Source organism: Sphaeramia orbicularis, chromosome 3 (assembly GCF_902148855.1).
Source record: "Sphaeramia orbicularis chromosome 3, fSphaOr1.1, whole genome shotgun sequence".
Taxonomy (NCBI): domain Eukaryota; kingdom Metazoa; phylum Chordata; class Actinopteri; order Kurtiformes; family Apogonidae; genus Sphaeramia; species Sphaeramia orbicularis.
This window is the reverse complement of record NC_043959.1, coordinates 35,999,973-36,017,846: the sequence shown is the minus strand read 5'-3', so window position 1 is coordinate 36,017,846 and position 17,874 is coordinate 35,999,973. Positions and strand designations below refer to the sequence as shown.

General features: G+C 39.4%; 1 protein-coding gene across 3 annotated transcripts in view; it reads left to right on the top strand.

Moving 5' to 3' along the window:
• The first annotated feature begins 1,157 nt into the window (after positions 1-1,157).
• The window catches only part of garre1 (granule associated Rac and RHOG effector 1), a 33,485-nt gene continuing 16,768 nt past the window's right edge, over positions 1,158-17,874 (top strand). For 2 of the 3 annotated variants that reach the window (XM_030125000.1, XM_030125013.1), the window contains exons 1-2: positions 1,158-1,241; positions 14,186-15,643. In XM_030125000.1, the coding sequence (XP_029980860.1) occupies positions 15,140-15,643 (504 nt within the window). In that variant the 5' untranslated portion in view covers positions 1,158-1,241; positions 14,186-15,139. The other variant, XM_030125005.1, reaches the window with a different exon arrangement.

Genomic DNA, 17,874 nt, shown 5'->3' with positions numbered 1-17,874 from the left:
ATAATTATGTATTAGTATGTACATTTAATCTCCGAGGCACATGATTTCTAAAAAATTGCAGACCAGTGCTACATCCCACTATTGAAGTGGACTATATTAAGCTAATTCAGTAACAACTTAAATAACAATGTAATCAGTATTAGGGTGTTCTTGTACATAGCTATAAACCAGGGGTGTCAAACATATGGCCTGCCAAAGGCATCAATGTGACCCGCTGGATAAATTTGCAAAGCACAGAAATTACACTGAAGATATTAACAGTCAAGGGTATCAAACTCATTTTAGTTCAGACCAGTAAAATACTATCATAATAACCTATAAATAATACTTTACTGTTAAAATTAAAGGAAAATTACATGAAAGGGTTTACATTTACAAGCTATCCTTTCACATAAAATGTGAATAACTTGAACAAATATGAACAGCATAAAATTTCTCAAGAGAAGTAAGCGCAATTTTAACAATATTATACCTGTTATTAAATGTTTTGTGCCTTTGTAGATCCATTGCAATCTTTGAGATGTAATACACATGTGTAAATGATAAGATGAGGCATAATGTTGTGAGTCTTTTCAGTTTGTTTCCCCATTTGCATTGTCTGACATACTGCAGTTCTACTTCTTATGTAAATATACATCTTATGGCATTATTACTTTATTATTACTATTTTTAGTTTTTGTATTGTGTACTTGTTAATTGCACTTCCTTTATGCATGTACATTTTCTTCCACTGTATCCTGTTGTTGCTTTAACCTGTGAATTTCCCTGTTGTGGGAACCATAAAGTTTAATTTCATCTTATCTAAAAATTGCACTTACTTTTCTGAAGAAATTTCAGGTTGTTAAGGGTTGTTCAGGTTATTCTAAAATTTTTTTTAAAGGATAGTTTGTAGTTGTAAGTATTTTTATAATGTAATTTTACGTTTGCCACTCTAAAATACAGAGAAAAGTTTAGAGTTGACACTATTTATAGGTTATTATGGTTTTTTTACTGCTCCATTTGAAATTATTGTAACCTGAACTAAAATGAGTGTGCCATCCTTGCTATAATGGAAACTAAGCTGAAATCAAAGGTGCTTTACTTGATATGGTTGGATGTTTGTACTTTTTTTTTTTTTTTTTTGCGTAACACTGTTCATTTTACTGTGAAAGTTTGAGCGGAAGTTAGTTTTGGCTGCTGTCATCTTGACTGTGGCCACCAGACAGGGGATTCGCTGTCAAGAGGGTGGATGCCTAGAGCTGGTAAGCGATGCGGTGATTAACTTACCGTGTACATTTTTCGTGTCTTTACTGAAGCTGTAAGGTTAACTCCTAGTAAACTGACAATTGTTTGGCTCTTTGGAGAATCACAGGGCCGTTTGCATTTGCTCGGACTCTCTCCTAGCGTTTACAACCGTGTCGCAGAGAGCTAGCTATGTGGCTAACGTTAGCTCCCTGGACGTTAGCTGTGTCGCTAGCTTGTTTAGTACCGAAAACAGACTCATGCACCCATTATCGGACGCACCCCACTCTTAAAGCTTAAAACGTTTAAATACTTAACTATTTAACGAGTACAGTCGAAATTAGTGCCGGACATATTGTCTCACAAATGCTCTCTCGTTTATGTAACGTTTATGTGGGACTACACAGCTCTAAATTGGTATACAAGCTAAAATTGTTCCCTTCTGAAGAAGCGCATCCGCCTCGGTTAGCGAAGGAGGAGCAATTGGCGGTCTCGATCATTTCTGTTGTCATTGGTACTTAGCGTTGTATTTGTGGGTGATACTTCAGATTTCCACTCTGGCGTGACAACTGGTGGCTGTGACGATGCAGGTAAGAGAAGAGAGGAGAGGAGTTAATGGGCTTTAGATGTTAGCAACGACCAGGTTTTGACTTTATGTCCGATAACGGAGCTGGGCGTTCATGGCTTTAACTTAAACGCTGCAAACGGCGATCACACAGCACATCCAAACGGAATGTGGGTTAATGTTAGAGCAGCGGTCGACTAAAGACGTGATTTATAGCTCATGTGTCAGTGTATCTTCTGTTTGTGGTTGGTGTTAGAATGACAATATTGACATGCTGAAGGAAAAGGCATAGCTTTGCTAGCTAGCAGGCGAGTGTCTGGTTGTGTGTGGCCGGTGGGAGAGTGTCAGCGTCGGGATCCAACAGAGCCAACGCACCGCTGCTTTACTGTATGTACGTGCTTCTGTGTTTTCGTCTTTTAGGTTTGGTTTGTTGGTTCACTGATGCATCGGCAGTTTCCCACATTCATCGATTTTAGCGTGAAAAAGGCCGTATTAACAGCTGCGACATAGTGTTCCCATGTCAGCCCGGAGAGTTTCGATGAAACCGGCTAACTGCGCTTGCGGGGATGTAGTTACACCTTCCTGCTAAATAGTGATCGAAATGTTAAAATAGTCCCCTGGCAAGTATCATACTACCAACAAGTTAGTTTTCTGCCTCACTGATAATGTAGCTGGCCGTTGCATTAATAGGTGATGGCCCCAGAATAGCAACGCTGTTTGATAACATATAGCCCAGAGAGCAGCAGTATTACTATACATAGAGGTGTTGTAATCATATCCTCTCCTGCATTTCACAGAAAAATATAAAGATCTGCGGTTTTATTTCTTTGCTCATCCATGTGGTATGCAGGAACGTCTTTCATCGTACACCACACGTCGATTGTAACGCCATGAGTGCCATGATTATGGTTTTATTTAGTCTCCACGGTACAGAGCAGATTATCTGGAGTTGCATTAATAAATAACGTTGCCCCACTTCTGTCGCATCTACAGTCTAGCCAAGGATCTGTCTTTTGAGATCAGGTGGAATGTGTTTCCTGTTTCAGTCTATGAAGTGTAGAAATGAATGCACAAGCTACTCAGCTACCCATAGGATCATATTCAACAAGAAGGAGTTTGCCATTGAGTACATTTACAGACTAATACATGGTGCTTTGCTGAATGGTATCAGTATTGCAGAGTCTCCTGAGTTAAATACAGTTTTGAAGAGCTGTTACAACTATCACAGAATGTGATTGTTATTGTTGTGTTCTAAACTACTTGAGCAGAATTGAGAACATTTTTCTCACTTGATATTTCTTACTTTTCTAATACATTCAATACGGTATCAAATGATGTTAACAGTTTGTCCAAAGGGACATTAAACAGCTTTCCTTTAGGTGAGTCTTTAGGTTTGTATAGGCTTTTATTCTAACAGCCCTGAAACTATGTGTTGACGTCTACTACAGCTGTGTCACTGTGGAAATACGTGCTGTGCTCTGCAAAATTCCTGTCTCTGTTTAAATTCACTCTGTTTGACGGCTGATTCAACCATGAGCCTGAGTGGTCATGACTGTCGGTGGACCAGTACTTTAGACTCATTTGTTTGTGTATTGTATTTGTCAGTGTTTGTCAACACAATGACATGACCAGGAGTGACACTTTTCCTTAGCCTAACATTGAATCCGGATACATGTGTGAGGAAGTCAACATACAGTCACAAGATGAGTGTTTGTGCTTGCCTCGGGTGGAGTGCAGGCTTAGCCAGTGTTCTCTAGCACAGACCTGAATGATACTTCCTTCAACAAAGGAGCTTTCTAGTGTTTCTTTTGCTGCTCTCTTTTAGATCATACAGATGAGCATCACAGAAGAATTTCTACTGGGGGATGGGGCAAGTTAAGCCAGGCTGTGGTATTATTAGGATGTGGAATTCCTGCATTCTGCCTGTTGATTTTTCCCTTTTTGGTCAAATTGGGAGTTTTACTGGAGAAACATGTACACATTACTACAAATGTGTAGCATCTAGAATTTTTGTTAGGTGTACAAATATCTATAGAGGAAGCATGCGTCTCAATTTTGCAATTTAGGCATTTTTCATGATTAACAGATTGCAAATTCTCAGTTAATTGAATTATGCTGCGTTTCCACTATGTGGAACTGGCTCAATTCGACTCGGCTCGACTCAACTCGGGTACCAGGTCCTATTCCTGGAGACCGTTTCCATTACAGGATACTACCGACTTTACAGTACCTGGACATCATAGCGATGTGGCGCGTTACTTCCGTGTCGTCTGCTCTGAGAGTTGCTGATAAACTCGCTCATTGCGTGTTGTATTGTCAAGCTCATGCTGAATTTTTACGTCTGAACCTCCTGGACCAACCATAGTGTAGTTTTATAGGCTGTCATCATGTGAATTAACCTACTGCTATATTTACTGTAAATTTCCACATCTGTTTTTTGTGAAACAGCGGGTCACAGAGATGGCTTTCTGACCAATCAGTGGTCTACAGTGTTTACACTTAGTATCTGGTCCCCAGTCCTGGAACCTTGGCGAAGGTGATACCAAAAAAACTAGTACCGGGTACCAGATTCCAGGTCCTTTTTTGTAATGGAAACGCAAAAAAGTCGGGTCGAGTCGAGCTGAGCCGATACCACGTAGTGGAAACGCGGCATTAGTTCAATATGTGGCCAACCCTACCCTAAAGTGTGAAGTTTTGACAGAGGTGCACCTCAAGATGATCCCATTGTAACGAGATGAAGGTCAGATGTCAGATCAAGGTGGCCAAATGTTGCTTTCTGTTTGTGTTTTTGACTGAAGCATCACTGATATACTGGTTGTCAATTACTGGTCATACTTATGGGACTCTAAGCTAGAGGTACTTCTACTTTGCTATGCTAGGTATGTGTTGGTGCAACACTGACTTCCAACCTCACTGTTTGTTCAGTCACATATCTTGGAGAAACTGTATCAGTACAAACTCATTGAAATGGCCTGCCACTATTGAGGAGTTTATGGAGAAAATCTGATATATAAACTCCTGAATGTTTCCTTCCATTATACAGCTCACGTACAGTACCAAGCCAGAGAAACGCTTCAGCTAAAATCAATGTAAAATCCACTTAGTGTAAAAACTCACTGTACTGATTTTCTTCAGATTTAATAGCCATAGTCGATCCCCAGGGGACTTCTATAGTAAGTTTTGTTTTTGACTGTTGTTTATTTGACTGCTCTAGTTGGTGTAATGATATAACAATAATAAGAATATGACTAATGTGACACAATAGACTTTTTATTGTTGACTTATGTAAAATTTTCTGAAGTTGTCATAATAAAAATGAATGGAAGTGATTTAATCAGTCAACATCAGATTTATTTTTTGGGGTATGAGTAATCACCTAAACAAACCACCTAAGGAAAACCCAACCCATAAAATAATGTTAAATGAGTTGGTCAAAATACTGTTTTGCTTTTGTGGAAAATATTGTGACACTGATTTAATAATTACATACTTTCTTGGTTGTTTAGGAAAATGAAATGCACAAGTTACAGTTAGTGTGTATTTTAATGGCGGGTGCTAACTGAAATTAGTTGCTGTTTGATGTAGTGGCTTTCACTTTGTTTTACATGCTTTTCTGCTCAGTGTCACTCAACTTAAATCCAATCTCAGGCCAACATGGATAGTCATGTGTGTCTGGAAAGTACCAGACTGACACTGATTGGTCATCTCTTTTTTAGAGTTTTGTATGTGTACATGATACACACTTTCTGTATTTTTTGGGACTCCCTGTCTTTTATGAATACTGTGTTTTAATCTACTTTATGCTCAACTGAAAGATATGGGTCTCAAAAACTAACAACTGAATAAATTAAAGGACAGGATATATTTCAAAGATGAATGCTACTGGCTTAAATATGCGCTATAGTTGTTTGCATGTTTTAGTAAAAATATTAAACTGTATGTTGTAGCAGAGATAATGTTTTGAGTTGAAATATTTATTACATCCTGTTGAGACCCAGCAGTGTATTTTTGTCCTCTGTAGTGGTCAAGAGTTTCACAGGTTTCCTTTTTTTTTTAATGTCCACTGAAAAGGACATTATAGCCTATATTAAAAAAAAAAAAAAAATTCAGAAAAAACTATTGCATCATGCTGTTTTCAATTAAGGCAAGTATTCAATGTAAAATTGTGAAAATGTTTACTTTCTGGGTCTCAGGAGACTATCACATTATAACATTTTTATGTTGTTAGTGGCCATGTCTGCACATGACGACAGAGCTATAAGCAAAGGTTGGTTTGGATGTGATTCCATCGTCATGTTAGATAATATCCACCTACAACACATTTGCCAGCCCATGCATCAGAGAGATGCAGGCTTGAGTATTATGAGTTTGTATTGTGTGACAGGATTTTCAATTGGATGCACAAAACTAACAACACTATTTGCAGTGGTGTATGTGGGGGGTGGGTGTCTTTTTCTGCAGCAGTGGATATTTCAGCTCTTCATCTGCTACTGTACTGCTTGGTTAGCTCAGCTTCTCTTGAATACCAAAACCAAATAACCTATTTTCTTTAGTACAGAATAAGTGGCAGTGCTCATCAAGAGGGAAGCAGTTTGTTGGCTGGTGGATAAATGGGAGTGGGGCTTGTAGCATGGGAAATCTCACTCCTGTCTCCTGGGAAACCAGTTTAGCTTTAGTTTGTGGTCAGCTATTTGCCCCTCAGTTAAATGTTCCCACTGAGATGCATGAGTGCTTATACACTAGAGATGATAAAATTAAACAAGAATCAAGGCCGTGAAAGACCATGAAACTCTCATGTAATGTGATATGCATCTTTATTAATGCCTTTAGGAAATATTTTGCCTGTACTTTTCCACAAGGAAGCTCAAAAGTCATGGTCTGCTACCACACAATGAATAATGGAGCTTATCCAGCTATAGGTCACTTATATCTACAATCTGTGTCTTGACGCTGCCCATTTTCTCATAATTCAGTGAGTAAATAGTACATGTACAATAGCCACATAGAAAGGTCTTCTGATTTCATTTTGAAATGTATTGCCATATTTCATAGTTTTTTCTAATTTAGTGCAAATTTTCAATCAAGCGTTCAGGAACAACAACAAAAAAATTTATAAGATGAAAAATGTAAATAGCAGTCAATATAAATTATCCAGCATTGATATTGGATAATGATGATAAAAGCTCCAACCCTAAGGTTAATCTGTTCACTTCAGTTTTATGTTATTTACTGTTTGTATCTAAGTACGCTAATAATTAAAATATGTAGATAATTAAATGACTGTTTTGCAAAATGAATCCTTAAAAATAAATCTTCTCTCGCACTAACATCAAACTGTCTGCACTTTTGAGGTATTTCACAATTTCTGTACCAACAGTACGGTTAACAAAGCTGCCAGTGTATGATTAGTTATTATTTTGAAATGAATTATTCAGTTAATATGCATATATGTTTTCATTTATTAGATTTTTTAGAACATCGGAAAGTAATGATTAAAGTGAAGCCTGATGTGTTTTTTCCACATTGAAGGCTGATTCCCAAACCCTTGGGAATTGGTGTCAGAGATGAAAATGTCAGTTGTTTTTCTGTTGTTACACAATATATATGGAATTGTTGTAATACACCTTTACCCTGAACGGAAGTGGTGCATTATGGTATTTGAGGCAATACAGCAATGATTCAAACCAGGCTCCGCTGTTTAACAGTGCAATACAGTGTTGCAAAATTGTGCATACATAACCTTTTCAAGGTGTCACAAGTAAGGGACGCCTTTCCAGATTTTCTTTGCAAAAGGCATTTGGTGTCTATGACTCATTATTATCTTGTGCTATTGCACTTTCTTGTTTATTTACCTTATTTTTCTTGTGTCAAAATAACTGTTATTCAGGTTGTGTAATCCATCCAGAATTTCTGTAATATGAAAGTAAACTGTATTCTGTGTCGTAGTGCCTGAAACAGAAGAATACATTCCAACATTTGTCTTGGCTAAAAATACAGCACTTTGGTGTTTGGCATGCTGCACAACCTGCAACCTCAGTATGTAGCCTTCTCAATATAGGCTGAGGGAGGCATTTTCATCCCGACAGGTTGACACCAGCCTTTCATGAATGGAACTGACATCAGAGCCTTTCATCACAGCTTTCACTTGTTGATACCTACTGGTTGGGTACATTGAACAAACTCTATTATGTATCACTATTCTGAGCTAATTCGATTTGCTTACAGTCTAATACTGAAAGACATTTGTGTTTTGTGCAACAGCTCTGATTAAATCTTGTCAGAATGGCATTCATGTACCCATGCCCACTGCAATTGTGATTCTCTTGGGGTTAGCTAAATTAATTAGTAACTGTTTTTTTTTCTTCTAAAGTTATAAAAGCATGTTACTATTTGATCAAGCCTTAGTGACAAAGACCTATTTGGCTCTCGAGTATGTCCTTTGTTAGTGGCCTGTCTGCTATTTTTACTGGAGCCATAAGCTACTTACAATGTCTGTTATGACATTACAGGTTAGCCTAATATTATCCAGCCTGTTCACCAACTGTATCAGCTCCCTGACTGATACCAGTATTAGTTTTATTCTGACTTACTCAACAGTGGTTTGTTTGAGCAGAAGGAAATGTTCGTCTGCTGCTTTAGAAAGTTAAAAATCTGCCAAAAACGACACGAGTAGAATGAGCTACAGTTGCACAGGAAAGTGTAAATGAAACAGCTTCTTTTAAATAATAACCGAGTATCAAGGCAAAAGTATTTTTAGTTTCTCAGAACAAAAATGTGACTTGAGCAGATTAGTTGTGGAAAGGAAACCAAACAGCACACACAACCACCAAATCCTGCAGCTGACTATAAAATAATTCCAGGAAAAACACCATATTGATGTCAGAAAATCTTTTCTTGTAGTTAATACTAAATCGTAGCCAAGACCTTTATTTTTCTCCTCTTTTCACAAAGTCATGCAGCTGCATGTGTGAGTGTTTTTTTTTTTTTCTTCACTGTGTGCTGGTATGAGGAGACCAGGGCCTGCCACAATACTCTCCTTGTGTTCTGTGGGCAAGAGGAGCCTGGCTCAGCTCCTGTCACACAGTTGCTCACGGCACTTGTCCTGTCATTTGGACTGACCTCCTCGACCTGTCTGCTGAATCTGACTTTGCTGTAGCTTATCTTCTATGTGGAATTTGCCCAGCTGATCGTCTCCTACTGAATACAGAATCGGAAGTTTGCTATTCAGAACACAATTAAAAAATAATTTTCTGCACACTTAACAATGTAAGCCGTGTTGGTTTGAAATTTGTGCCTGGTTTTCCTGACCTGCTTTTCTTGCTTGTTTGAACCCACATTAAGAGGGAAGGCATTCCTTTGCTTCATTGGCAACAGATGTAGAGGAGAGTATATTTTTTTCTTTGAGCTGAACCTCTTGGAGTGTCTAAAAACAGTGTGGTGTGGACTGTAGGGCAGCTGTTTTGCCCATGGAGGCTGAAATAGACTTCACGAGAGAGCTAATGCTGGGCCTGTGGCTGCAGCGTCAAAGGGCCTGTGCTTTCCTCACAGTGGCAGACGGATAAGGAGCTGTCAGCATGGGTAACAGCTGCCCTATCCATGGCTATTAGGCTACCTATCCGTGATGTGACAGTCCCACAAATATGGCTGTATATTCAAAGGTGACTGCTGTTATTTGTACCGGTGTGTGAGTGTACTGAAGTTTATAGAAGTGGGCTTGGGAGTAGTGGGCTGGATGGTTCAGTTTGTCAGATCCATGAGGAGAGAACAATGCAAAGTAAATGTTCTCACAACTACTGCGGAAGACTGAAAACCAAAAGGGATTTAACTTTGTCAAATATTTGTTGCTGGGGTGTGTACTTTTCCAAATCTAACTTAGTTTGGTCCCTGATCTCAATTTTAACTAAACAAACAAGTAAAAATTTTAAAAATATAGAGCTGGTCCTAACTTTTAATAGATTATACATGTGCTAAATGAATAGATTATTATTATCACTGTGCATTACTAACATAAGAGCACATTAGCAGTTGCAGTGTGAATCAAAACTGAATGCATTTCTCTTTGTTTCACATCCATTTCATCCTTTTAAATATTTGACTTTTGGGTTTTGTCACTGTAGTGCTGCACATTTAAGGATGTTTGTAGAATATGTAGAGTTGTATGGCCTCAGTTCTTCACACACAGGTAAACCATATTTTGTACTATGATTTAGTACATTCTCTGTGGCATACTTTGCCCGACGTTTTTGTTACTGGCGACAGAGAGCTTGCTCCAGGAAACCTAAACCCTCTTCTTGTTGAATCTGAGCAGCTGACATGTATGGTGAGTGAGGAACTAACATTAGCCCTAAGCAGCCCCTGCTGGAGGAAGGACAGTACACTGAGCTGGCTCAACTCCAGTGCATCCAGAGGGACTCTCCTATCACATGTGTTTGTTTGGGTGCAACCTCTAATACAGGATGCCCTGCAACAGGAGGCTGGCAGCCAGTAGAGCTACCCTGAAAGCCAGCAGACCTCATTAATATTGATGCCATGTCTGTTTCTCCTGGGATAACCTCTGCTTACATAGTGTTATACCCAGGAAGAAAATGTAGACCACTAACGCTCTCTAATAATGTTACAAAGTATATCTACCTGAAACAACCATGTAAGAAAACAAGACAAAACCCACAGTTTTGTCTGGAAAAAAAAGTCTGGCTTGGGTATTTTGGCTGAATGGGCTATGACTCACTGCACCTCATCAGTTCCTACTTTTGTTATTCATTCAGATGAAAAGAGTTCCATAAGCTGCAGCAACCCATGATTGGTTTTCTCAGAAAAGTTCAAATCCACACAACTACTTAATCATTTGGGTATAAAATTACTCTCCTAAACCTATTATTTCTCAATGCCATGAACTGAGATCTTTTAATATATACTATTTTTAAATCTTGCATTTAATGTAAACAAAGGTATTGTAATTGGTCCTACAGATTGTAGATACTAATTCTAATAAAATCAGATTTAAAAAGCCAGATGTTCACTCACATATTTAACACTTGGTTTTCTCAGCCACCTAAGCAGTCTCACCGCAATCCACACAGTTTGCTTGAATTATTTCCAGCTGTGAACCCCCAATCTCCTTTGTTTCATCTTGCGTTACATCTGACAACATTGTAACAGTCGTAATAAAGTAAAATTCTGAATAAATATGCAAATATTAAATAAAGTACACATAGTACAGACATCCAATGTTGATAACCGTGGTCTGCAACTGAGAACTGAAATAAAAAGGGAAGGTATGCTCTTCTGGTGGCCTCCTTGGACTGTTCAGCTTTCTTCCTCATGTGTTGATACTGTGTTACTGTACTCTTCTTTAACCCAGCAGTGTGAAAGTGTGAGAACTACAGTCATTAGCCCTGAGCTAGCTGAGCTCATGTTTCCTGTTTACTTCGTTGAAGCTAATATCCCATTAACTGTGTCAACTAGCAGGCATTGTGGGGCACCTGGCAGGTTCTCACTGTGACAGTAATCCCTCAGATTTAGCAGTCAGCACTACTGTTGCACTAGTTAGCTGCTCTCAAATTGCCAAAGAGGAGCAAATCAAGAGCTTGTGTTCGCCCCCAAATTTCTAGTTGGTGTGTAGAAAAACATTAGTCTGCAAAGTAGTGTACATTGAACTTATTGGTTGGTAGTGTATTTTTGTTGGCAGTGTGGACCAGTGAAAAAAGGTACTGTTATTGCTCATGTCTCTGTGTGAGAGAAACCAGCACAAATCATGAAAGGATGTTGATTTTTACAAAACTTGGAAGGTACCACTGATAAATTTATGGAAAAAACGGCATAATCTTAGTAAGTCAATTGTTCTTCAATCTCTGAACACTGATGGACGAATACCATTCTTCCTAGAGAAATCCTCTCACTTTGTGTTTTGATGACTGTGATATGGAATGCTGTCAAACACACTGGTCCAAAATCTCCCATATGTGTTTACTTTGTTTGAGATCTCTTGACTGGAGGTCATGGCATATGGTTCACATCATTTACCTACTTATCAAAGAATTCAATGTCCCCTCATTCCCTATACATGAAGTCATTGTCATCCTTGAAGAGACCGGTACCATTACATTATGTCACACGCTTCTGTATTGACTGCTTGCATGAATGAGTGCGTAAATAAAGATTGATTTTTTTTTTTTTTTCCCTTTGCGTAGCTGTCCTGTTCTCTCACCCCCTCTCGAATTACAATTTTACCTTATTGTTTGGGTTAGAATCATTTTTATGTACACATATTCAAAGCTGTACTTTAAGGGTTAAATTTGAAGCTTGTCTCCCCTTGTGAGGAGGTCACCAGTTTCCCTTGGCTCTGTCTTTTTGCTCAGTGTCCAGGGACACATGAGGTTGGGCTGCTTTTTGCCGGGCGTAACCCGCTGTTTGCAGAAGGAAGTCAGGTTTAAAGGTCAGGAGAATGATGGAGGAGATGCGGTGTGTAATGGAAGGCGCACGTTTAACGCCACCATGTAATGATGTAGTGCACAGCGACAAGTTGGATGGTGTTGCATATCTAGTTGGTACTTTTACCCCCTGTGAGTTGCTTTTCCTGACTCATCCCAAAACACAGAAGCTTTCAGGGTGGGGCAACAAGATAACTTTCTGAAGGTTCCACAGATTGATAGCCTCGCTGTGTAGGGAGATGTGTATTCAACAGATAAGCCTGTTAAGTTGATGATTTGTGTCACATTGAGTGCACTATCATCAGGAGCCTGTCTCTGAGATTCACTGCCTTAGCAGGGCTCCACATGGCAAACAGGTTTAAGTGTTTGTTTTCTTAGAAAGCTTTGCTCACTAGGTCAAAATTAGCAGAATAGTTGCTCAGATTTTCAAGAAGCAGTTTCTCACTTGTTTTTCTGTGTTTGTTTGATTCTGATGGATGGACATTGAAGTACAAGTAGTGTTTGTATTTTAGATTTCACATAACTGCTGATTATTTTTAGCCCAACTGAGGGCTGTAATCTGTTGTCCCTTCTCTGTCAGAAATGTCATTATCTGTGTTCAGCATTAAATGTGGCTTTGTGAAAACTTCAGATAGTCACAGATTGAGTTAGGTTACTTTGAGTCTTTTGTGCTCTTTAAGTTAGGTTGCTGTTGTTGACAGTGTGAAATATGATATTCATAATCAATTGAAAAAGGCCAAAGGGAGAAGGGCAAGTCATATAATGCTTGGCAATTGAATGAATGTATTGTGACTCCTACTTTGTGAAGCTCAACAGATCGCTCAGTGTCTCCCAACAATGGCTTCTTGCAGGAATTTCTCTCCACAGCTGTGTTCTGCTAAACCAGACACTGCCACAGATTCTTTTCAGAGACACTCTCTGTGAGGTATAGTGTTAGTAATCGTCTAGAAATGCACAACTTCAGACCACAGCTCTCTACCAAACCGTAATATAATATTGCCAGCAACTTTAGAGGATATGGTTAGACAAATTTTTGTCTGATCAGAGCAGGAAAAAACAAGTTTTACAACAGCTGATATTGCATTTACTCTGTATGTTTTCGTTCATACTACCACTGTACTGATGTCACTATCACTGAACAATAATAAATCAGAAGGATCCACTGAGAGCGTTTACCTCCCTCAACACCCCACAATCCTCAAATGCTTCATCTTGCATTATTAAAAAAATGTGCTGGGAAAAAAAAAATCCTGTTGTTGGCCTTTTTATGGATTTGCTCCAAAAGTTAATGGGTTTGTCTATGGTCTGTGCCCTGCGATTCTTCTGTGTTTCATATATAGGTAATCATTGCATAATTCTTTAACTAGACAGATGGACAAATTGAAATGAAAACATGGTTTAGCTAACTAATAAAAATCATGTAGTACAGAAATGATCAGGTTCTGAAAATGTAAAATATATCATGTGAAGTTGCCAGACTTGTGACTCAGAGTCATCTGTCTGAGCCTAAGCTTTACGAGAAAAACATTTGATGCTGAATTACAAGAACTGAAATCTGAAACCATTATTATTATTATTTTTTATAACTTGATGATTCATTTCGTCAGATGCTTGTATTGCAAAATGTATTGGTGAATTTTTATCGTGGCTGTCACATGTAGATTGACTTCTGCTTTTGCTGTTGTCTGTGAGATTAAAATTATAGTTGTGACAATTAAACTCAACCTGTGGTACTCAGGGGCAACAGGTGTATTTCTTTTCATGTATATTCTTGTCATGCCACATGAAATGATTAAAATAAATTTTTTCAGTGAAATTTGACTTATCAGGAATTTGTGTATCGTGTTATAAAAGGCAATGGAAATTTTATTTTGGGTTATAACATTGCAACAGTTGATATGAAGCTCATCCTTCCTCTTTGGCATGATGCTAACCCTCTCTTCTGTGTCTCTCCCCTTTCCTCCCTTAGGAAATGACCTAGAGGCCTTACAGATACATTTGTGCTTTTGTCACTCTAATCTGCATCCGCTGAGAACAGCGAGATCTGGAAGCACACTTGTTTCCGCAGTGAGTAATATCTACCTCAGCCAGCAGACAGGGGAGAAACCAGGAAGCTGGTGGAGACTTCAGACAGGCAGACGGAGCTATCAGCTGGCCACTCGCTCACTGCCTGATGAGTCCTGCTTTGTGAAGAGGATTAGAGACGGACTGGATCTGTCTGCCCTTCGCCTCCTACAGCTCCTCTACCAGCCAGTACACAAGAAGAGCTGAGGCCACATTCTCTAATTCCAGCATTTACTCATTTGTGTGTGTGTGTGTGTGTATTTTTTTAAATAATTTTCCATCTGTGCTGTTGACCAGTGTCTCATTTTCCATGGATACACCTTTGCTGTCAGCTTTTAAAAGGATCATCTACTTTTATTGGTGCAGGCTGGTATAGTTTATATATGTACAGACTTATGTGTATACTCTATATACTGTATGAAGAAGTTTTCTCCCCACGCTGAAGGAAAATTGATGCACTTTAAGATTGTCTTGGCTGTACAATACAGAGTGTTTTTGACTTTTCTCCACTACTATGATCATTTTGTTTGAAGCTGGAAACAGAGAAACTGGAGGTGTGTCTGCTGTTTTTAAGCTGGGCCTGATGCATCTGCAGCAGGGCTGCATGTAAGCATTTTACTCAGCCTGCCAGTTTTTTTTTGATCGCCCTCCATCCTATCCCACTTCTGTGCTGCCTCTCTAAAAGGCACACTGAGATGAGCCTCTGGCAGGTGGAATCCTTGAGCTTTCTTTTTACAGAACCTGAACAGTTTTAGGACTGTTGGATTTGAGTTTGTTGTTTTGGAAAGAGGACTAGAGCACTTTGTGCAGAAAACAACAAAGACTAAAAACAGGAGCTTCCGGTGCTGTTGCACCACTTATGTATTGTTGCAGTGCGCAGGAAAGTAAAATGGACTACAAGCGTCGCTTTTTGCTCGGCGGGTCCAAGCAGAAAGTGCAACAGCACCAGCAGTACCAGATGCCTGAACTGAGCCGGACCCTGAGCGCCTCCCTAGTCTCCTCTTGCTCGGCCTCTTCACCCATGGGCACTGGGGTGGGCATGACTGGCAGCTGCCACCCACCTCCCTCTGGTGCCACCACCGCGGTTGCTGATATCCAGCAAGGCATCTCTAAATACTTGGATGCCCTCAATGTGTTCTGCAGGGCCAGCGCCTTCCTAACAGACCTGTTCAGCAGTGTGTTCAGGAACTCTCATTATTCCAAAGCAGCTATGCAACTGAAGGACGTGCAGGAACACGTCATGGAGGCGGCCAGCAGGCTGACTGCAGCAATAAAGCCTGAAATTGCAAAGATGCTGATGGAGCTGAGTGCCGGGGCCGCTAACTTCAAAGACCAGAATGACTTCAGTCTGCAGGATGTTGAGGTAGGTTCACACACAGAATTGCACACCAGCTTGCATAGAGCACTTGTTGAATTAGTTCATATATTGTCACACTGTGTTGACTTTGACTCTGGCTTATAGGCATTGCCTCTGACAATTATTGACAGGAAAGTCTACTGTTTGTTCACGTGGAAAGAATTCACTAAGTGCAACCTGAGGGACTGTTGAGCTCCACATGCTTTATTATATTCATTTGCCTATGACTCGTCCTCGAGCACTGGTGCTAAGATGCTTAGCTGCAGCCTGTCAGAAGGCTGGCTCCATTATTCAATGTTTCCTGACTCAAATGGGATTCTCACGCCCAGTGTTAAGCTGGTGTCAGGATCTGAGGGTGAAGTGTGAAAAACACTGAGGATGTGAGAAGGAAAGTCATCTTTTGTCACTCTGAATACCACACCATCTTTCCACTGCACTGAATTTATGTGAAATGCTGTAGCTCAGGTGTTTTCAAGCACATTAAATGTAGATGTCATTGTAATGTTCACTGTGCTACATAACCAGTTTAGCTATGATGTAAGTTATTTTCTCTCTCTCTCATTCTTTTTGGATGTCTCTTTTTGTCTGGTGGTATATACACACAGTACCCTAGGTCTGTCCCTCTTTATGTATTTGTAACCATTTTGAACAATAACCATCTCCATCTTCACTGAAACATATTTTATCTAGATGTAAAAAGGGCTTCAGTTCAGTATATTGCTGAAATATTTTACCAGAGGGGTAATCTCAATACATCATTATAATACCAAACATCAGGTTTTCTGTGAGCCAGTCTCTCATCCAGTGTCATTTGTATCAAGAAGCTGTGTTTTTAGGTGTGCACCACACCCAGCACAGTCTCCAGCCTTCTTTATGATTACCACATGTACTTATCCTCCTTTATCCTCCATTTAATACACAGACTCCCTGTGTGGCTAGTCACACCTCTTCTACCGATGGGAAGTCTTCACAGCATTTACAGTCAGTTACCTCATTGTCTGTAATCATACTAAGTTTGTCTCTGAGAGTTTAATTTTGATTTAAATCAATACTAGTACCACAGGGAAAGTTCAAAAAGAAGGCAAAAGATTATATTCATTGTATTGTTATTTTGTTTTTACATGTATTAACTTTTACACATTACCCCTGGTTTATAAATCCTTTAAGCCTTTTGCAGTTAAGTTTTCTGACTTTACTCAACTGCTGCAAAACTCTGTGCCACAGGTGGCCTCATGTACAATGACCAGTAGTATTAGACCAAATAATGGCAATTATCAGTTTTTCCATAATCCGGCAGTACATAGCAGAAAGGGGGTAAATGGCTGCGGCCAAGACACTGGAGGGACTGCAGGACCTCAGTGGATGTGGCTGAGCCCAAAACAGGAAACACTTTTGCACCGCAGTCAGTAAATCTGACTCTCTGTGGTCTTGGACATGCACAGATGAATATTAGAGGAAGCCCAAGTCTGTGAAAGTTTAGACCACATAGCTTGGCAATCACACTTGCTGTCTGGTCCTGGGCATAAAGGGTACATTTGTTACAGCGGAGAAGGAAACACGCTAATGCTTTTTCTTCTATATTGGTCTTATTCCAGTGTGTTAGTTGTATGAAGTTCTGAGAACGCTACAATAATATTATGCTGGTAGAAGTGTAATATTAACACCCGTAAAAAGTAAGTATGAATGACACACTTCTTTATTTTTCATGTCTTTTTAGCCTTAAAAGAATTCACAACATGATTTGACCAACAGTGTGGTTTCACCTCTTTCAGTTTTATAGCATGAAAGAGGTGTTTCATAGCTATAATAGGTGAAAAAAATCTGCATCACTTAAAGAAGCCATTCTGACTTTTTGATGAGTCATCTCTAATTATATGCAGTACTATTCATCATAGGTTGTTTTGTGAAAAAAACCAAGCTTAGCATGTGACAAATTACACTTGCTTGGACCTAGCTAATTATAATTGCTGCTAAATCATCCGGTCCCTTACGATATGTTGTATTTGTGACTGTAAAAGGGATTTTCCTTTTGTCTGCATGAGTCAAGGAATGCTGCTTGGCAGCTCTTTGCATTATGAGGTCTTCAAAAAGAGCCAAATGCATTTCTGAGTTGGGGGAGTTGTGGTATGTGAAACTTTTTGGCCCCTTTCTTACGTCTCCTCGTTTTTCTTTTTTTTTGCCCCATTTTAACAAAAAGCCCCAAAAGTTAAGGTCAGTGCATTCATTTTTTCCCTTTC